This window comes from Anolis carolinensis, chromosome 1, assembly GCF_035594765.1.
Source record: "Anolis carolinensis isolate JA03-04 chromosome 1, rAnoCar3.1.pri, whole genome shotgun sequence".
Taxonomy (NCBI): Eukaryota; Metazoa; Chordata; class Lepidosauria; order Squamata; family Dactyloidae; genus Anolis; species Anolis carolinensis.
This window is the reverse complement of record NC_085841.1, coordinates 259,189,025-259,204,982: the sequence shown is the minus strand read 5'-3', so window position 1 is coordinate 259,204,982 and position 15,958 is coordinate 259,189,025. Positions and strand designations below refer to the sequence as shown.

At 42.9% G+C, this 15,958-nt stretch overlaps 1 protein-coding gene across 1 annotated transcript in view; it reads left to right on the top strand.

Moving 5' to 3' along the window:
- The first annotated feature begins 2,870 nt into the window (after positions 1-2,870).
- The window catches only part of LOC100555740 (acyl-CoA (8-3)-desaturase), a 21,395-nt gene continuing 8,307 nt past the window's right edge, over positions 2,871-15,958 (top strand). Inside the window, exons 1-7 of the mRNA XM_016995568.2 lie at positions 2,871-3,171; positions 5,228-5,338; positions 6,318-6,515; positions 8,217-8,318; positions 9,929-10,057; positions 15,191-15,248; positions 15,851-15,927. Coding sequence (XP_016851057.2) covers positions 2,950-3,171; positions 5,228-5,338; positions 6,318-6,515; positions 8,217-8,318; positions 9,929-10,057; positions 15,191-15,248; positions 15,851-15,927 — 897 coding nt within the window. The 5' untranslated portion in view covers positions 2,871-2,949. The remainder of the gene's footprint in view (positions 3,172-5,227; positions 5,339-6,317; positions 6,516-8,216; positions 8,319-9,928; positions 10,058-15,190; positions 15,249-15,850; positions 15,928-15,958) is intronic.

Genomic DNA, 15,958 nt, shown 5'->3' with positions numbered 1-15,958 from the left:
ATCATACATCCTGCCATGTTGGTTGCCCTCCTCTGGACACACTCCATCTTGTCAGTATCATTCTTGAACTGTGGTGCCCTGAACTGGACACAAGATTACAGAAGACATTTACACAAAGCAGTATAGGGTGGCCATAATGCCTATTTCCCTCAATCAGGACACCACTGTTACATGGGATCTCTTGGCCCTTGTGGATGCCTCTACTGGCATCAGATCACATGGAACAGTGGTGGCAACAATACAGAGAACAGATGTGCACTGGCCCAATGGATCCGATTCGCCTTTCAGCTGTGTGAACAATGACTCTGGAACACATTTAAACCAGGCTGTTGGTGCACCATAAAGCTTCACTTTTCTGCTGAAATAGAGAAAAGGTTGCGGAGAGGAACAAATCACCAATGCTGTTCATAAGAGCTGAAGAAATGACATAAGGTGTTGCTGCAGTTTTAAGCCTTGCTAATTGTTGATCCTAATCTATTCATGGAAAGTAAAGACTGAAGAATGGAGAAAACTCTCACTTTGATTTGCTTCCCTTTATGCAAATATAGCATAATGATTCTGTTTTAACGGCCATATCTGCAAGAATGAATTTGATGTTCTAAACAAGTTATCACAGTTGAGAAGGAAAACTGAAATATATTGAACAGGCAGGTGCTGCTGCTTATTTTATTTTTTTAAAAAACAGTAGCTCTTTCTCTTATGGTGTGTTTTTATGCCTAAGATTAATTTATGTCTTAAATAATTATAGGAAATCATTTTTTTCTTTTTCCTGTCCAAAGGATCCGGGCATGCCTAGAATTCTCAAAGGGAATATTTCTAAACTAAGTACATCAGATAGCCTGAATCCTTAAAATTACATCCTACTATTTTTGGTTGTTACTTCGTTCCTTACTTCGGTTTGGATGGGAATATTTTAATAAATCAAACACAGAAATAATCCTTAGAATGTGCTCTTTAACTAACACTATTCAGTTTTCCACATAATCACCAGGCAATTGGATACATTTCTGCCAACGATGAACAAGTTTCCTGAAGCCGTCACAGAAGTTGACGCTCTGTTTCCGCAACCAGCATCTCACAGTACCCATCGTGCACAGTTCTTCCAATAACCAAGCAAAGCAATAATGTGACCCAAACGTTCTTGTGAAATGCCAATTATGCTTGAAATTTCTCTCTCAGTGATATGACGATCGTCCTGAAATAATCTGTCAACCTTTTGCTTGTGAAACTCGGTGGTTGCTGTCACAGGACGTCCAACTCTTTGTCACGCAAGTCAGATGTTCCCACCTCAATATCTTTAAACTTACTCTCCCAATGACACACAGTACTCACATAAACACAATCACCATAAACAACTTGCATTCTCTGATGAATCTCTTTTGGGGTGACACCTTCTGCTGTCAAGAATTCAGTGACTGCACGTTGCTTAAGTCGCATTGACCGACCGTCTGCACAGGGTTCCATACTTCGCACTTTAACAACACAACCGTTCAATGCTAAGGCTTCCCGCCAAATGGAACTGTAGAGGAAAGTCTACTGAAGTAAGTAACTAACAAACTTTATTTTTCTATCCCGCCACCATCTCCCGGCTGGGACTCGGGGAGGCTAACATGGGACAAAGGCCCAAAAACAATAACCAAAGTAAAACAAGTAAAACATTACAAAGAGTAAAAACACAATAAAACGACATTATGCAGAACAATACATCAATCCATAAAAGCTCATTTAAAACATAAAATGAGTAGCAATATAATCAAATAAGATGAACCACTAATTTGGTGGTGGGGATAGCATGGAGGGGCCATTTAGACTAAAGTGCAATAGTATGGTTATAAAGTGCTTCAGGGCAAGAACACAAAGTGCAAACATATCTCAACTGTTGGGAAGGGAGACAAACATCCAAATTAATTGTAGGAGAAGAAAACAGTGCGAAGAAAAATGTATCAATTTAAATTTTGATCACTAAGTTATTCAAATGCGCAACGAAAAAACCAAGTTTTTAATTCCTTTTTAAAGGATGTAAGGGTGGGTGCCTGCCTGATCTCCCTAGGGAGGGAGTTCCAGATCCGGGGGGCCACAACCGAGAAGGCCCACTCCCTAACCCTAACCCTCGTCCCTGCCAACCGAGCCTGCGATGGAGGCAGGAGAGAGAAAAGGCCCTCCCTGGATGAATGAAGAGATCATGCAGGTTCATAGGAGGAAACACGGTCACTAAGGTAGGCGGGTCCCAAACCGTTTCGGACTTTATAGGTAAGAACCTGCACCTTGAGTTGGGACCTTGAACAAACCAGTACCTGCCGCATAACAGTACTGCCATCTGTTGAGGAGTTACGAAGGTGGAGGCATTACTTTTCATTCAACCCTCATATATTGCAGGTGTAAGGATTCTGCATCAAGGTTCCAACTATAGCATAGTGGCTTCCTTACATAAAGGTGGAAAGTTGAAAAGGATACAACTGGGATCTATTGTTCAAAATGGTATTTATACAATTGGGACTCTATGTGTGTATTTTTTTATAAAATGCTTATTGCAATGCACTATACAAATGACTGATTGTGTTGATAATGTCACTGGAAGCCAAGTTTCTGTCAGAGTACAGCAGTGGTCCTGATCTGGTCTTATACACTAACATACACTATGCAACAGCTCATTCAGAATACCCAATAAATGCTATGCTTGTTTAATTCGCAATAATGTCCAATAAAAAGAAGCATGAACAGACTTGATAGAACAGGGCTTCCTAAAGCCTTGGAGGTGGAAAAGAAGTACAAAGAAAGGGCAGGGGGGAGGAGACAGCTTAAATGGAGCTCCAGAATCCCGATGAGTTGAAAAGTATATATATTGCTGTCTGGATTAGACAACACAACTTCTTCATGCTTCCACTGGATGGAAGAGCAGCAGGGTAGCTCTTTGGAATCTGCATTCCTGATGCTTTGTCGGCTGTAAGAATGCCTCCACAATCAGGAGCTAGTGTTGGAAAGCCACAACCTGGCCCAGGTATTAGACAGCTGTTCACCTGGGAGGAGATAGGACTCCACTCAGGCAAAGGGAACTCTAAGGAAGACAAGTGGCTTGTGATCAGCAAGAAGGTCTATGATATCAGTCACTTCCATCGGTTGCATCCTGGGGGCTCACGTGTCATCAGGCACTATGCAGGACAAGACGCCACGGTGAGATCTTAGTATGAGGACTTTTTTTTTCATGTCAGGAGCGACTTGAGAAACTGCAATTCACTTATGGTGTGAGAGAACTGGCCGTCTGCAAGGGCGTTGCCCAGGAGATGCCCGGATGTTTTGATATTTTTATCATCCTTGTGGGAGGCTTCTCTCATGTCCACACATGGAGCTGGAGCTGGAGCTGATAGAGGGAGCTCATCCGTGCTCTCCCCAAGTTGGATTCGAACTTGCAACCTTCAGGTCAGCAACCCAACCTGTAAGAGTTGAAAAGAATCACAATTCTGTAGCACAATTTATTCTGTGTATACATTAGGATGCTTCAGGTTCAAATTTTACTGCCTACAATTCTCTCCAAGGGTGTTGGGTGTGTTGGAATTCAACCTCACACCACTCAAGTCTGTAGTCCTCAGTGAAAAGCAGATAGACAGAATTAAGCAAGACTGAGGAAATCTCGTCCCCCTTATTCCTGAGTGTCTGTTGTCATGTCTGTTTTCTCTCACTCTCTATCCTTTCTCCTCCCATCCTAATTGATGACATAGAATGGAATTTCTTCAGGATGCATATTCCTTTGTTTTAAGACTCAGGAAGAAAGATCTCATAGTCATTCACTCCTTTTCATGCATTCCATTCATTTCAGTCTGTGTCTCTCTCTAGTTGTCTGTGAATGAGCAAATGTAGTCTTTAGAGGTTTTTCCTTTTGTTTGAACTTAGAAGTAATGGCGTTAGAAAGAACATTTAGACCCAACCCTTTTAAGAAATGTAGTTCTTATATTTTAATAATTAGACATTTTGAATATTGAAAAAAGAAAAAAATTGATTTTCTACACGTTATGTTTTTTTCTTTGAGAAAGACTATCTGGATAATATTTTTGGAAATCAAGATGCAGTTTCAGTAACACTTCCGGGATTTTTCAGATTGGGTTTTGGGATCATTTTGTGTTTGTTTTACACTTCTTGCCAAGTTCAGAGAAAGGATATTTCCTGCTAAATTATGCTTAAAATTTCATCTGTATAATCGAAAGGCCCACCTCCATATATGTTAAAATGCCTTATATTATCATTTGTGTGTGTGTGTGTCAGGAGCAACTTCAGATACTTCAAGTTGCTTCTGGTGTAGGAGAATTGGCCGTCTGCAAGGACGTTGCCCAAGGGATGCCCAGATGTTTGATGTTTTACCATCCTTGTGAGAGGCTTCTCTTATGTCCCCACATGAGGAGCTGGAGCATACAGATGGATCTTATCCACACTTTCCCCAGATTAGAACCGGCAACCTTCAGGTTAGCAGCCCAACCTTCAAGTCAGTAGTCCTGCCAGCACAAGAGTTTAACCCATTGAACCACTGAGGGCTCCATAATTTATATTATATTATCATGATGTGTTTACAATAAATGTTATGACATGCAAATGAAGCATTACCTGATTGATTATCATTGAGGACACCTGGTAAGAGAAATACAATTTCATCTAAAGCAGAATGAGGCAGCCTGGAAGCCATGTGTAAGTTGAACCACTATCATGTGCTCTGCTTCCTTGATCAGAAAAGACAGATGTGTTCCTAGGTGGTACTTACTGAAATTCTGTAATCTAGGAATGGTGTTATAGAAGTCAAGATGTGTTACTATCTCCTTTAACCCAATCGCAAACCATGTGTTACTAAAAAAAATGGCCCTTTTTGTTTTGATAATATTCAAATTCAAACCATATGAAATACATTCACTAAAAATACGTATATTACTGCCTCTTACCAGTGATGGCAAGGCAGCTTCTCACAATTCAAGCAAAAATGACAATAGCTAGAAGCAGAAGAATCAAAGCAGATTTCCTTCTGCAAACAGCTCTGATGTTACCTTTTCTCTTTTGACCACCAATCCCAGCTATCCAAGAAACTTCCAAAATCACACACCCGCCTCCTTGGAATTTTTCTGCCACCATTTGTGTTTCCCTACAAGTAAAGGCCTTAGAAATCAGTCTTGCTGGAAATGAATGCAATCCGTCTGCAAATAACCATCACTTCTCCCTTTTACATCCAATGTTGCTGTGTGTTTCCTAGGATGCCTTCAGTGCTTTCCACAAGGAGGAGGACTTAGTAAGGAAATACTTGCATTCCTTACTAATTGGAGAACTGGCACCTGATCAACCCAGCTGTGAGCCCACCAAAAATGTAAGTCACATGCACATATTTATTTCCTTTATTTCTTTTGTATCCTGATTTTCTTCCAGTATGGTTTACAATAAAACGTAAACCATACTGGAACCATCCTTCATATCCAAGGATTATGTATCCACAAATTTCACCATTCATAGCTTTAAAATATTCCAATTTGTTTAAAAAATCCAAAAAGCAAAGCTTGATTATTCCATTGTAAACAGGGGGGCATCATTTTATTATGTGGTTGCATATACTGAGACTTGAGCATCCATGGATTTTGGTATCTAGCGGCGTTCTGAAGCCAAACCTCAGCAGAACCAAGAGTCTATTGTACTGTTAAAATAAGGTTTAATACAAATAAAAACAATTAAATGAATTGTTTAATTAAAAATAATTGACAATAATTTTAAAACCGTTAGAAAATAATAATTTGATTTAAAAAGCATAACCCACTTAATAGATTGTTTTAGAGATAGTATCATACATGTCAGAAAAATACACAGGGTTGTAAGTACAGTCTTGAAAAAATAAAGTTTCTGGCATGAATAGTCCTATACTTGTGACCATATAACCATAATTTCTCTATCCTGCCCTCTATGTAGTTAGGTTCCATTAATATTAAAAGGAAGAGCAAGCACAGCAAAGAGGGTCTGCAGAACTTATTTTCATGGTTCTTGAGACATTCAGTATGTGCTGTCTTATATACAATCAAAGTTTTTTTAAAAACCACTTTTATTGAGATGTATGAAATGTTCTGACCACTGCAGTGTTCCCACTTTGTGTTGAACTTAACGGTTCACAGGCAAGTGTGGACAGAACTTTTTCCACATCTGCCTGTTTGGACAATGAGTTAAACGAGACTTTCTGGTTTATCTATGTCCTAATTGTCGCACAGTCTTTATTGCTTTTGTGGTTATCCTTATAATTTAAATCAATGTCAGATTATATCTTCCCAAAGATGAAAGACTTCTGCTGTTTCCTTTTCTTATAGGAAATGCTGACAAATGATTTTCATGAATTGCTTGCAACAGTCAAGAAGATGGGACTCCTAAAGTCCAGCTACCCATTCTTCCTCTTCATGTTTCTGCATGCTTTCATGCTAGATATAGCAGCCTGGCTCACCATCTGGTACTTTGGAAAATCTTGGGTGCCCTTTCTGGCAGCTGTAGGACTATTCACGATTGCACAGGTAATCCATTCATGTCACAGGTCTAAGAACTTTGTGTAGTATCTTTCAACATTTCTGAATATGACATTCCATCATGCACTCTTCCTTCTGGCAGAAAGCAGCCAGGCTTTAAAGCTTCAAGGCCATTCAATGCTAATCAAGGTGGCCAATTACAACATTCACACTTTCCTCCAAAAGATAAGTTCTTTCTTCCACACTGGACATCATTCCACAGATATATAAACCCCACTTGCTTAGTTTCCAACAGACCTCACAACCTCTGAGGATGCCTGCCATAGATGTGAGTGAAACGTCAGGGAAGAATGCTTCTGGAACAAGGCCATACAACCCGGAAAAGTCACAGCAACCCAGTGATTCTAGCCATGAAAGCCTTTGACAATACTCTATAGTATTTTAGTAGGTCGAGGCAAGGTGATGTGATAGGTACCATCTCAGCCATTGCACAATTGCTGATTCAATATAGTTGTGTCCTATTTAATTCCAGTTAAATGTCTATTTAAACTGAGCAGCACTGGCCCCTGAATCCACAACCAGTGACTGGTTTATGTATCATGGCATTCTTCATAGCAACAGTGCAAGTAGAATACTAGCCTTTTGGCTCAAGTTTGGATTTATATTACAACACTGATATTATTATGTCTTTCATGTAAACTGTAGATGGAGAAGAGACAGGGTAATCCTCAGAGGTGGTCTCCACCCCACGGAGAATGCATTGTGCAATCTCTGATAGGTCTTGTAGAAGATAATATGGATTTGCTAAAATGTGGTATTTTAACCAGCCCTTCAGAACAGGTTGAACAAGAGTTCCTAAATAAATGATCCACCAGCCAACTGTACTTTCATGAAGATTGAACTTCCTCTTTTGAGAGTGGGGTTTGGCGTCTCTCAGTAATTATATATATTTATTTAGCTTTTTCCCATAATTTCCTCAGCCTTGGGATTGAAGGTGGCTTGCAAAAGTTAAAACAGATACAGCTAGAAGTACACATCACAAAACTGTAAAAGTATGCAACCCCCATATCCACAGGGCATGTGAAACTGTGGATAATAATGAACCCTATATTTTGACTATACATGGGCTCTAAGTGCGCTATAAAATTGCTACAGAGGATTTAAGCCCCTTCTACACTGCCATTTAATCCAGTTTAGAGTAGATAATCTGGATTTTAAATGGCAGTGTATTAGGGGCCTTTGTTTATTTATTATATCAGAAGTGAAACCGGGGGTACAGTTGTGATGTATTTAAAAACACAAAGTTTAAAACTTGGTATTATACTAAATGTCCTTTGACCAGAATCTGGCCACTTGAAGTGCCCCTGGTGTCACTACGCAGGCTCCATTGTGCATGTGACAGGGCTCAGACCACATTGAAGTTAATGGTCTGTGGTTTGCTCTTCCCCACACTCACATGTCCTGGACTGCACTTTGTAGCCCCATTTCTGAAGATTGGCTCTGCATTTTGTGGTGCCAGTAGAGGCCTTAGAGAGGCCTATAAACACATCCAGGGAAGGAGATGGTTTTTGGATTTTGGATGAGTGAAACTGTGGGTATTGAATCAATGGATAAGAGTTTCATAGTGTATATGTAAGATACTGTTTCTCTTCAGAAGTGAAAAGGCTATGCTTTGGGAATAACCCTTTCTCTATTCAGCGAAGGGAGAGAACACATCATCATATCTTGCTCTTGCATTTCTTATTCCAGATTCAGTATGGGTTTCTTCAGCATGATTTGGGGCACATTTCGATCTTTGAGAAGCCCAAGTGGAATAGGCTGGCTCATTTCTTTGTAATGGGAGTGCTTAAGGTAAAGACCATTTGTGTGGTTTGTTCACCAAGACTAGTGCTTTCTATTAAAAATATAGCAGGATGGCTTATTTTTATCTTTATAAAAAAAACACATTTAATTGTAATGAGTCTTAATCTTTGTAGCAAGCCACCTTAGGTCCATACTGGGCAAATGGCAGAATAAAATAAAATAAAATGGCACAGCCTTGATTTCTCCAGTCAGTTTGCCTTGCTGATTAGTTCTTCAGAAGCTCCTATGGTCTCATCTACATTGCCATTAATATCCAGATTATCTGCTTTGAACTGTATTATATGGCTTCACGGGCATTACATCTCTCTGGCCTCTTCTACACTGCCATATAATCCAGATTATCTGCTTTGAAGTGGATTATATGAGTCTACACTGCCATATAATCCAGTTCAGAGCAGATAATCCAGATTTTATATGGCAATATAGAAGTGGCCTGGGTCTACACTGCTATATAATCCAGTTCAAAGCAGATAATCTGGATTTTATATGGCAGTGTAGAAGATGCCTCAGTGTAAAATTCATTTTCACGTTAACCCATTTCACAGCCTGAAACATACACAAAATAGCATACAGCCTGTAATGAAGTGAGAGAGGCCCCAAATGTTTCATTGTGGTGACTTGGTGCATCAGCAATTAAGACTTCTACACTTTCGTTAATCCAGATGGGGGAATTTCAATAAATGTAGGATTTCATCACATGCAGTAAAATCAGCATTTCTACACACTTAAGCAACTGCAACCGACAGTACCCTTCACATGACACAAGCTTCAAATGTGTGGTAGAGGTATCTTGCTGTTTCTAAAGTGTGGGTTTTCCTGACGATTCCTAAGCCTGGTTGGCAAGCAACTTATTGTTCAATTCCCCGTGTAAATTGGGTGTGAAAACACACCATTTATCATGTGATGGGAATTACCTTTTGCCCACTTGTAAAGATAATGATGACGGAGATAATGATAAAGATAATGATAGAGATAATGATAAAGATAATGGTGGAGCCGAGATGGGCAGTATTGATTCCTTTCTTCCACCATTACTGTTTTTGGACCGAGGAGAAAGGAACGGTAATTTATATCTCATTTTAAACATAAAATAAATAGACTTACCTTTTGAATTCAGAGCTATCTGTACTTATAAAGAGAAAATGTATTATTCAAAGGAAACGGGGGAGGAGACAGTGGGAGGAGAAATATCTCTCCTGTGTGAAGAGATGGCAAATGGATAATTAGAAAAGAAAGTGGAAAGAGGGAAACCATGTAATGGGGATAGGAAAATCATCAATTTAATTTCAAAACAGGGCTTTGCGAAGCTTAAGGGAAAAACAATGATCCCAAACACTTTACTTATTCCACAGTGCCACAGTGCACAGTTACTAATATGATACAGCCTATATTGCTATTGAACATGTAGGGACCGTGCTGTCTTTTGAATCTGTGACCACCATTGGTTACATTTTCTAATTCAGTCTCGTCTTATTAGAAACCATAGTCACAACTGAATAATTTTTCTACCAAATGCCACAACCTATAGACTATGGGAAAGTATGTTCCTGTTCCAAAGCAAAATGGAATGTGTTGTATTTCCATCATTTATTATAAAGGGTGGACCAGCGAGCCAGTGGAACCATATGCATAACCAACACCACGCCAAACCCAACTGCTTTCGCAAGGACCCAGATCTCAACATGCATCCCTTACTGTTTAGCCTGGGGAAGAAACTCTCTGTGGAGGTGAGTAAACCAGTGCTCTCTTATTCATTTAATCCAGAAAAAGTTAGGTCCATAAATCCTTGCTCTTACTGAACAAGCTCGTTAGAAGGAAAAACAGGAAACTAGCTAGTTTAATCACACAGATTTTCTCCTTTTAATGCTAGGCAATTTGTACCATTTGATCAGTTCTGGGATCATGGAAAAGTTTTCAAGGGCAGGAACCCAACATCAGCAGGAAGGTTGTAATCATGTTTGTCCAATCGCAGGAACTTCCATCTGGAGAAAAAAATTAAAGAGATACAGTTGTTATGAAGTCCTTCCAGGAAGATAGGCTGTTCGATGTACGTTTGGAAGTAAGATATACTAAACATATGGAGAACACATCTTAAGCACACATTATGCATGCAAGAGCTTCCATATGTGAGGATGATTCCATAAAAATGAACAGTAAAAGTATTTTGTCCCCTCCTTCCCACTTGCACGTACTGTACCTACAAGTAGGTGGAAGTATTAAAAATTACCTTCTAGAATTGAACCCCACTCGCCTGTTTTAAAACTGGTTCCAAGAGCTCTTTGTTTGTTTGTAAAAAGTTAGAGTTGGCAACTGTGTTCAAATGGTGAGTTCCCAAATAGCCTTATCCAGAGTTTCCTTGTTCTAAATGTGAAGAGAAATGATTTCCAGTGCTATAATAATCCCTTCCTTTCCACTCCTGACCTTTTCAACATTTACTGAAAAGTCTGGAGCAGAAATGTAACTGCAGAAATCACTGTAGAGTTCCACACACTTCAGAGCAAGGCTTCTTAAAGGTTTCTCACTCCCAACCCCTTTCTGCCTGAGAAATTTTTACAGGACCCCAAGTATACAAAATAGGTACAAAAAAATGTAGTGATAACAAACTAGCATTTGCAAGGCTTGCTAAAAAAGATTATTTCGTTTTTGTGGAGTATAGCTGAAGCGTTTTCTGCAGAGTCCACTGTAAATACTACATGTTGTTGCTAATAGATTTATTTATTTATTTATTTTATTTATTACAATATTTATATCCCGCCCTTCTCACCCAACAGGGGACTCAGGGCGGCTTACAATAAAACAGACATATAAAAACAGTACAATACACTATAAATCAGTTAAAAAATTAACTTACATATAACATTCATAAAATGCATTTATAAAATATAGGTAGGCGTGTACAAGTTTAAAAGACTGGGTCTGTCAATTGAGTTCCAGTATACATAATAGTAATTAATGCTGCTGATTCTTATTCGAAAGCCTGGCCCCACAACCAAGTTTTTACCTTCCTACGGAAGGATAGGAGGGAGGGAGCCTGCCTGACTTCAATGGGGAGGGCGTTCCATAGGCGGGGAGCCACTACTGAAAAGGCCCTGTCTCTCGTCCCCGCCAGCCGCACCTGTGAGGCTGACGGGACCGCGAGCAGGGCCTCATCCGACGATCTTAAGCTTCGAGGTGGGTCATAGCGGGAGACATGTTTGGATAGATAAGCTGGGCCGGAACCGTTTAGAGCTTTATAGGCTAAAGCCAGCACCTTGAATTGTGCTCGGTAGCTAATCGGCAGCCAGTGGAGCTGACGTAACAGAGGAGTAGTACGCTCCCTGAATGCCGCTCCAGTTATTAACCTGGCAGCTTCCCGTTGGACTAATTGAAGCTTCCGAACAGTCTTCAAAGGCAGCCCCACGTAGAGTGCGTTGCAGTAGTCTAAACGGGATGTAACAAGGGCATGGACCACCGTGGCCAAGTCTGGCTTCCCAAGGTACGGTCGCAGCTGGCGCACAAGTTTTAATTGTGCGAAGGCTCCCCTAGCCACCGCTGAGACCTGGGGCTCCAGGCTCAACGATGAGTCCAGGATCACCCCCAGACTGCGCACCTGCGCCTTCAGGGGGAGTGTGACCCCATCCAGCACAGGCTGTAACCCTATACCCTGTTCGGCCTTCCGACTGACCAGGAGGACCTCTGTCTTGTCTGGATTCAATTTCAATTTGTTGGCCCTCATCCAGTCCGACACAGCGGCCAAGCACCGGTTCAGGACCTGAACAGCCTCCTTAGTGACAGGTGGGAAGGAGTGACAGAGCTGGACATCATCTGCGTACAGATGACACCGGACCCCGAAACTCCTGATGATCTCTCCCAGCGGCTTCATGTAGATGTTAAACAACATGGGAGACAGTACAGAACCCTGCGGGACCCCACAAGTCAACGGTTGTGGGGCCGAGCAGGCGTCCCCCAATGACACCATCTGGGACCGACCCTCCAGGAAGGACCGGAGCCACTGCAGGACAGTACCTCCAAGTCCCATTCCTGCGAGGCGTCCCAGAAGGATACCGTGATCGACGGTATCGAAGGCCGCTGAGAGGTCCAGCAGAACCAGCAGGGACACACTCCCCCTGTCCAGTTCCCGGCGAAGATCATCGACTAAGGCGACCAAGGCTGTCTCGGTACCATGCCCCGGCCTGAAGCCAGACTGTGCCGGATCCAGAAAATCAGTGTCCACCAAGAATCCCTGGAGCTGCGAGGCAACCACATGTTCCAAGACCTTGCCCAAATAGGGGAGATTGGAAATAGGCCGAAAGTTTCCGAATTGAGTGGGATCCAATGATGGCTTTTTCAACAGCGGCTTGATCACAGCCATTTTTAGGCTCGCTGGAAACTTGCCCTCCCGAAGGGAGGCATTCACCACCACCTTCACCCACTCGGCCAAACCCCCTCTGGCTTCTCTCACCAGCCAGGATGGGCAGGGGTCTAGGATGCATGTGGTCGGTCTCGCCTCTCCAAGGATCTTGTCCACATCCTCGAGCTCAACCAATTGAAATGAATCCAACAAAACTGGACAAGCAGGTGCACTCCTTACATCCTCAGAGACTGCCGTTAATATGGTGTCAAAGTCGGAACGGATCAGAGCGACTTTGTCTGCAAAGAACCGAGCAAATGCTTCACAGCGGGCTGCCGAGTTATCAGGGCTCCCACCTTGATTGGTGGGAGTTAACAACCCTCTGATAACACGGAACAGCGCCGCCGGACGGTTCTGTGCGGACGCAATGTTGGCCGCAAGGTGGACTCTCCTTGCAGCTTTGATTGCCGCGGCATATCCCCTAAGATAGGAGCCGAGCCGTGTTCGGTCTGACTCGTTATACTCTGATCGCCACACGCATTCTAGTTCCCTCTTCTTTCGCTTCATCGCTGCCAGCTCCTCAGTAAACCAAGGAGCTGGTTTAGCTCGGTTACTCGAGAGGGGACGCTCCGGAGCGATCGTGTCTATTGCCCTAGTCATCTCTCCATTCCAGAGAGAGACCAGAGCATCAACAGGATCACCTGCCGAGGAGGCGGGAAATTCCCCAAGAGCCATCAGGAATCCTTCTGGATCCATAAGTCTCCTGGGGCGGACCATTTTAGGTCCACCACCCCTGCAGAGGTTGGGGGGCGCAGTAAGTCTAAACCTGATCAGGTGATGGTCGGTCCATGGCAACGGAGCGATGGTGAGCTCCTCCACACCGCCACCTTCCTCCCATCCCTGACAGAAGACCAAGTCCAGTGTGTGTCCCGCACTGTGGGTGGGGCCTGTTACTAATTGGGACAGCCCCATGGTTGCCATGGCGGCCATGAAGTCCTGAGCTGCACCTGAGAGGTTGGTCTCGGCATGGACATTGAAGTCCCCCAGCACTATGAGCCGCCGGGACTCCAACGCCAGGCCCGAGACCACCTCAGCTAGCTCAGGCAGGGAGACTGTAGTGCAGCGGGGTGGTCGGTACACTAACAGAATCCCTAATCTGTCCCGGTCTCCCACCCTCAGGTGGACACATTCAAACATGGTCGACTGTGGGACGGGGCACCTGGTCAGGGGGATGGAATCCTTATAGACCACCGCGACCCCACCTCCCCTCCCTCCAGTTCTCGGCTGGTGCTGTACGGAATAACCTGGCGGGCAGAGCTGGGTGAGATTAACTCCTCCCATCTCGTCCAGCCAGGTCTCCGTAATACATGCCAGGTCTACATGCTCATCCAAGATGAGATCTTGGATGAAAGATGTTTTTCCGTTCACTGACCTGGCATTAAACAGCACCACCTTTAACCTGGAGGGACCGCCATCCTGGCTACCCAGATTAGCTATGTCAGGAGACCGTTTTGGAACTATTAATGTCCTACCAAAAACCCTAGGCCGAATTAAATTATTTGGTCTCCCTTTCCCGTATCTCCCCCTCCCAGACACCACCTCTATAGGGGCTCCCCACCCATCAGAACACCCTCCTCCCCTATCACACTGTCCTTTCCCTTTCTCTTCCCCTGGTCCAAACGATGTTATTTGGTTTACTAGTTTTCTGTTATAGATTGGCATCCTTTCACACCCATTCCCTTCCCCCACCCTGCAGTCCCCATAACCCTCCAGCCTCCCCCACCCCCCTCCAACAATACAAAGTGCAAATGCAGTTGTAAAGTGCAGAGGGTGCATGAGCAGCATAGGTATAGGGGTCTGAGCTGACTAAAGTGCAAGGCAGGCAGTGGGGATTATGATGGTGAACTAATTCAATATGGTGCAATATGGTATTATAAGGTGCCAGGGCAGGACCAATTAGAGATGATAGACTTAGTAAACTAGTCAGGGGGACCAGGCTTCACAGTGCATAATAGTTATTATAACAGCATTTATGTAAATGAGTGGTGTTCAGAAACCTTTTACTGTTGCCAAATTTTTCATGACCTCCACATTGGGCCCCCGTTTGGGTTTGGGGCCCACAGTTTAAAGATCGGTGCATTGATTGAATCTTTATGAGAAGAACTGATTCTTAAACTGTGGCTCCCAACCCACCGTTTAAGAATGCTTCTGCTTCAGATTTTCCCTGTAAGGATGACTAGAGGGGTTATGCCCAGCTGTAATAATATTGATTTGCTATAACAAGTATAAAAATGCCAATGTGAGTAGATCAATAGGTACTGCTCCAGCGGGAAGGTAACGGCGCTCCATGCAGTCATGCCGGCCACATGGCCTTGGAGGTGTCTACGGACAACGCTGGCTCTTCGGCTTAGAAATGGAGCACCAACCCCCAGAGTCAGACATGACTGGACTTAACGTCAGGACTTAACGTCAGGGAAAACCTTTACCTTATAACAAGTATAACTCATGGCTTGTCTCCTGCTTTTCACAGCTTGGAAAAAAGAAAAAGAAATACATGCCGTATCAGCACCAGCACAAATATTTTGGCTGTGAATATCTCTGGCATTGTGCACAAGACCCTAAATCTGGAAACTGTCAACAGTAAGGCCATGTTAATGGATTAGGACAGTGGTTCTCAACCTGGGGTTCCCAGATGTTTTTGGCCTGCAACTCCCAGAAATCCCAGCCAGTTTACCAGCTGTTAGGATTTCTGGGAGTTGAAGGCCAAAAACATCTGGGGACCCCAGGTTGAGAACTGGATTAGGACAATAACGTGAAATTATTGGATGTTTGAATATTGGATCCCTTGGGTGCCTGCGGGCAAGTCACACTATCTCATTCTAAGAGTAAGGCAGCAGCAAACTTCCTCAAAATAGATCATGCCAAGAAAACTGTGTGAGAGGATTACACCATTTCATAGTCCACTTGAAGACACGTAACAGTAAGACCAACTGAATGGCATGTTGGCGTGGGGCATAAAATAGCAAATAGATTATCTTATGGAAATATAGGATTCTAGAAGAAAGTTCATTTGCCAACAGGACCACAGAGAGGGGCTTCTCCCCACCTGTATCCTTACTTTGAAATAACATGGTTTGCAATGGAAGAAAAGTTTTCATATGTGTATTTTTCTCTTATATTTTCACCTCAGTGCTGGCCCCACTGACCTTCACAATTTATGTCCAGGTGCTTATATTCCGTTACACAATCCAAAGGAAAAAGTGGCTAGTAAGTAATCTACTGAGTTTTAATTGGTCTT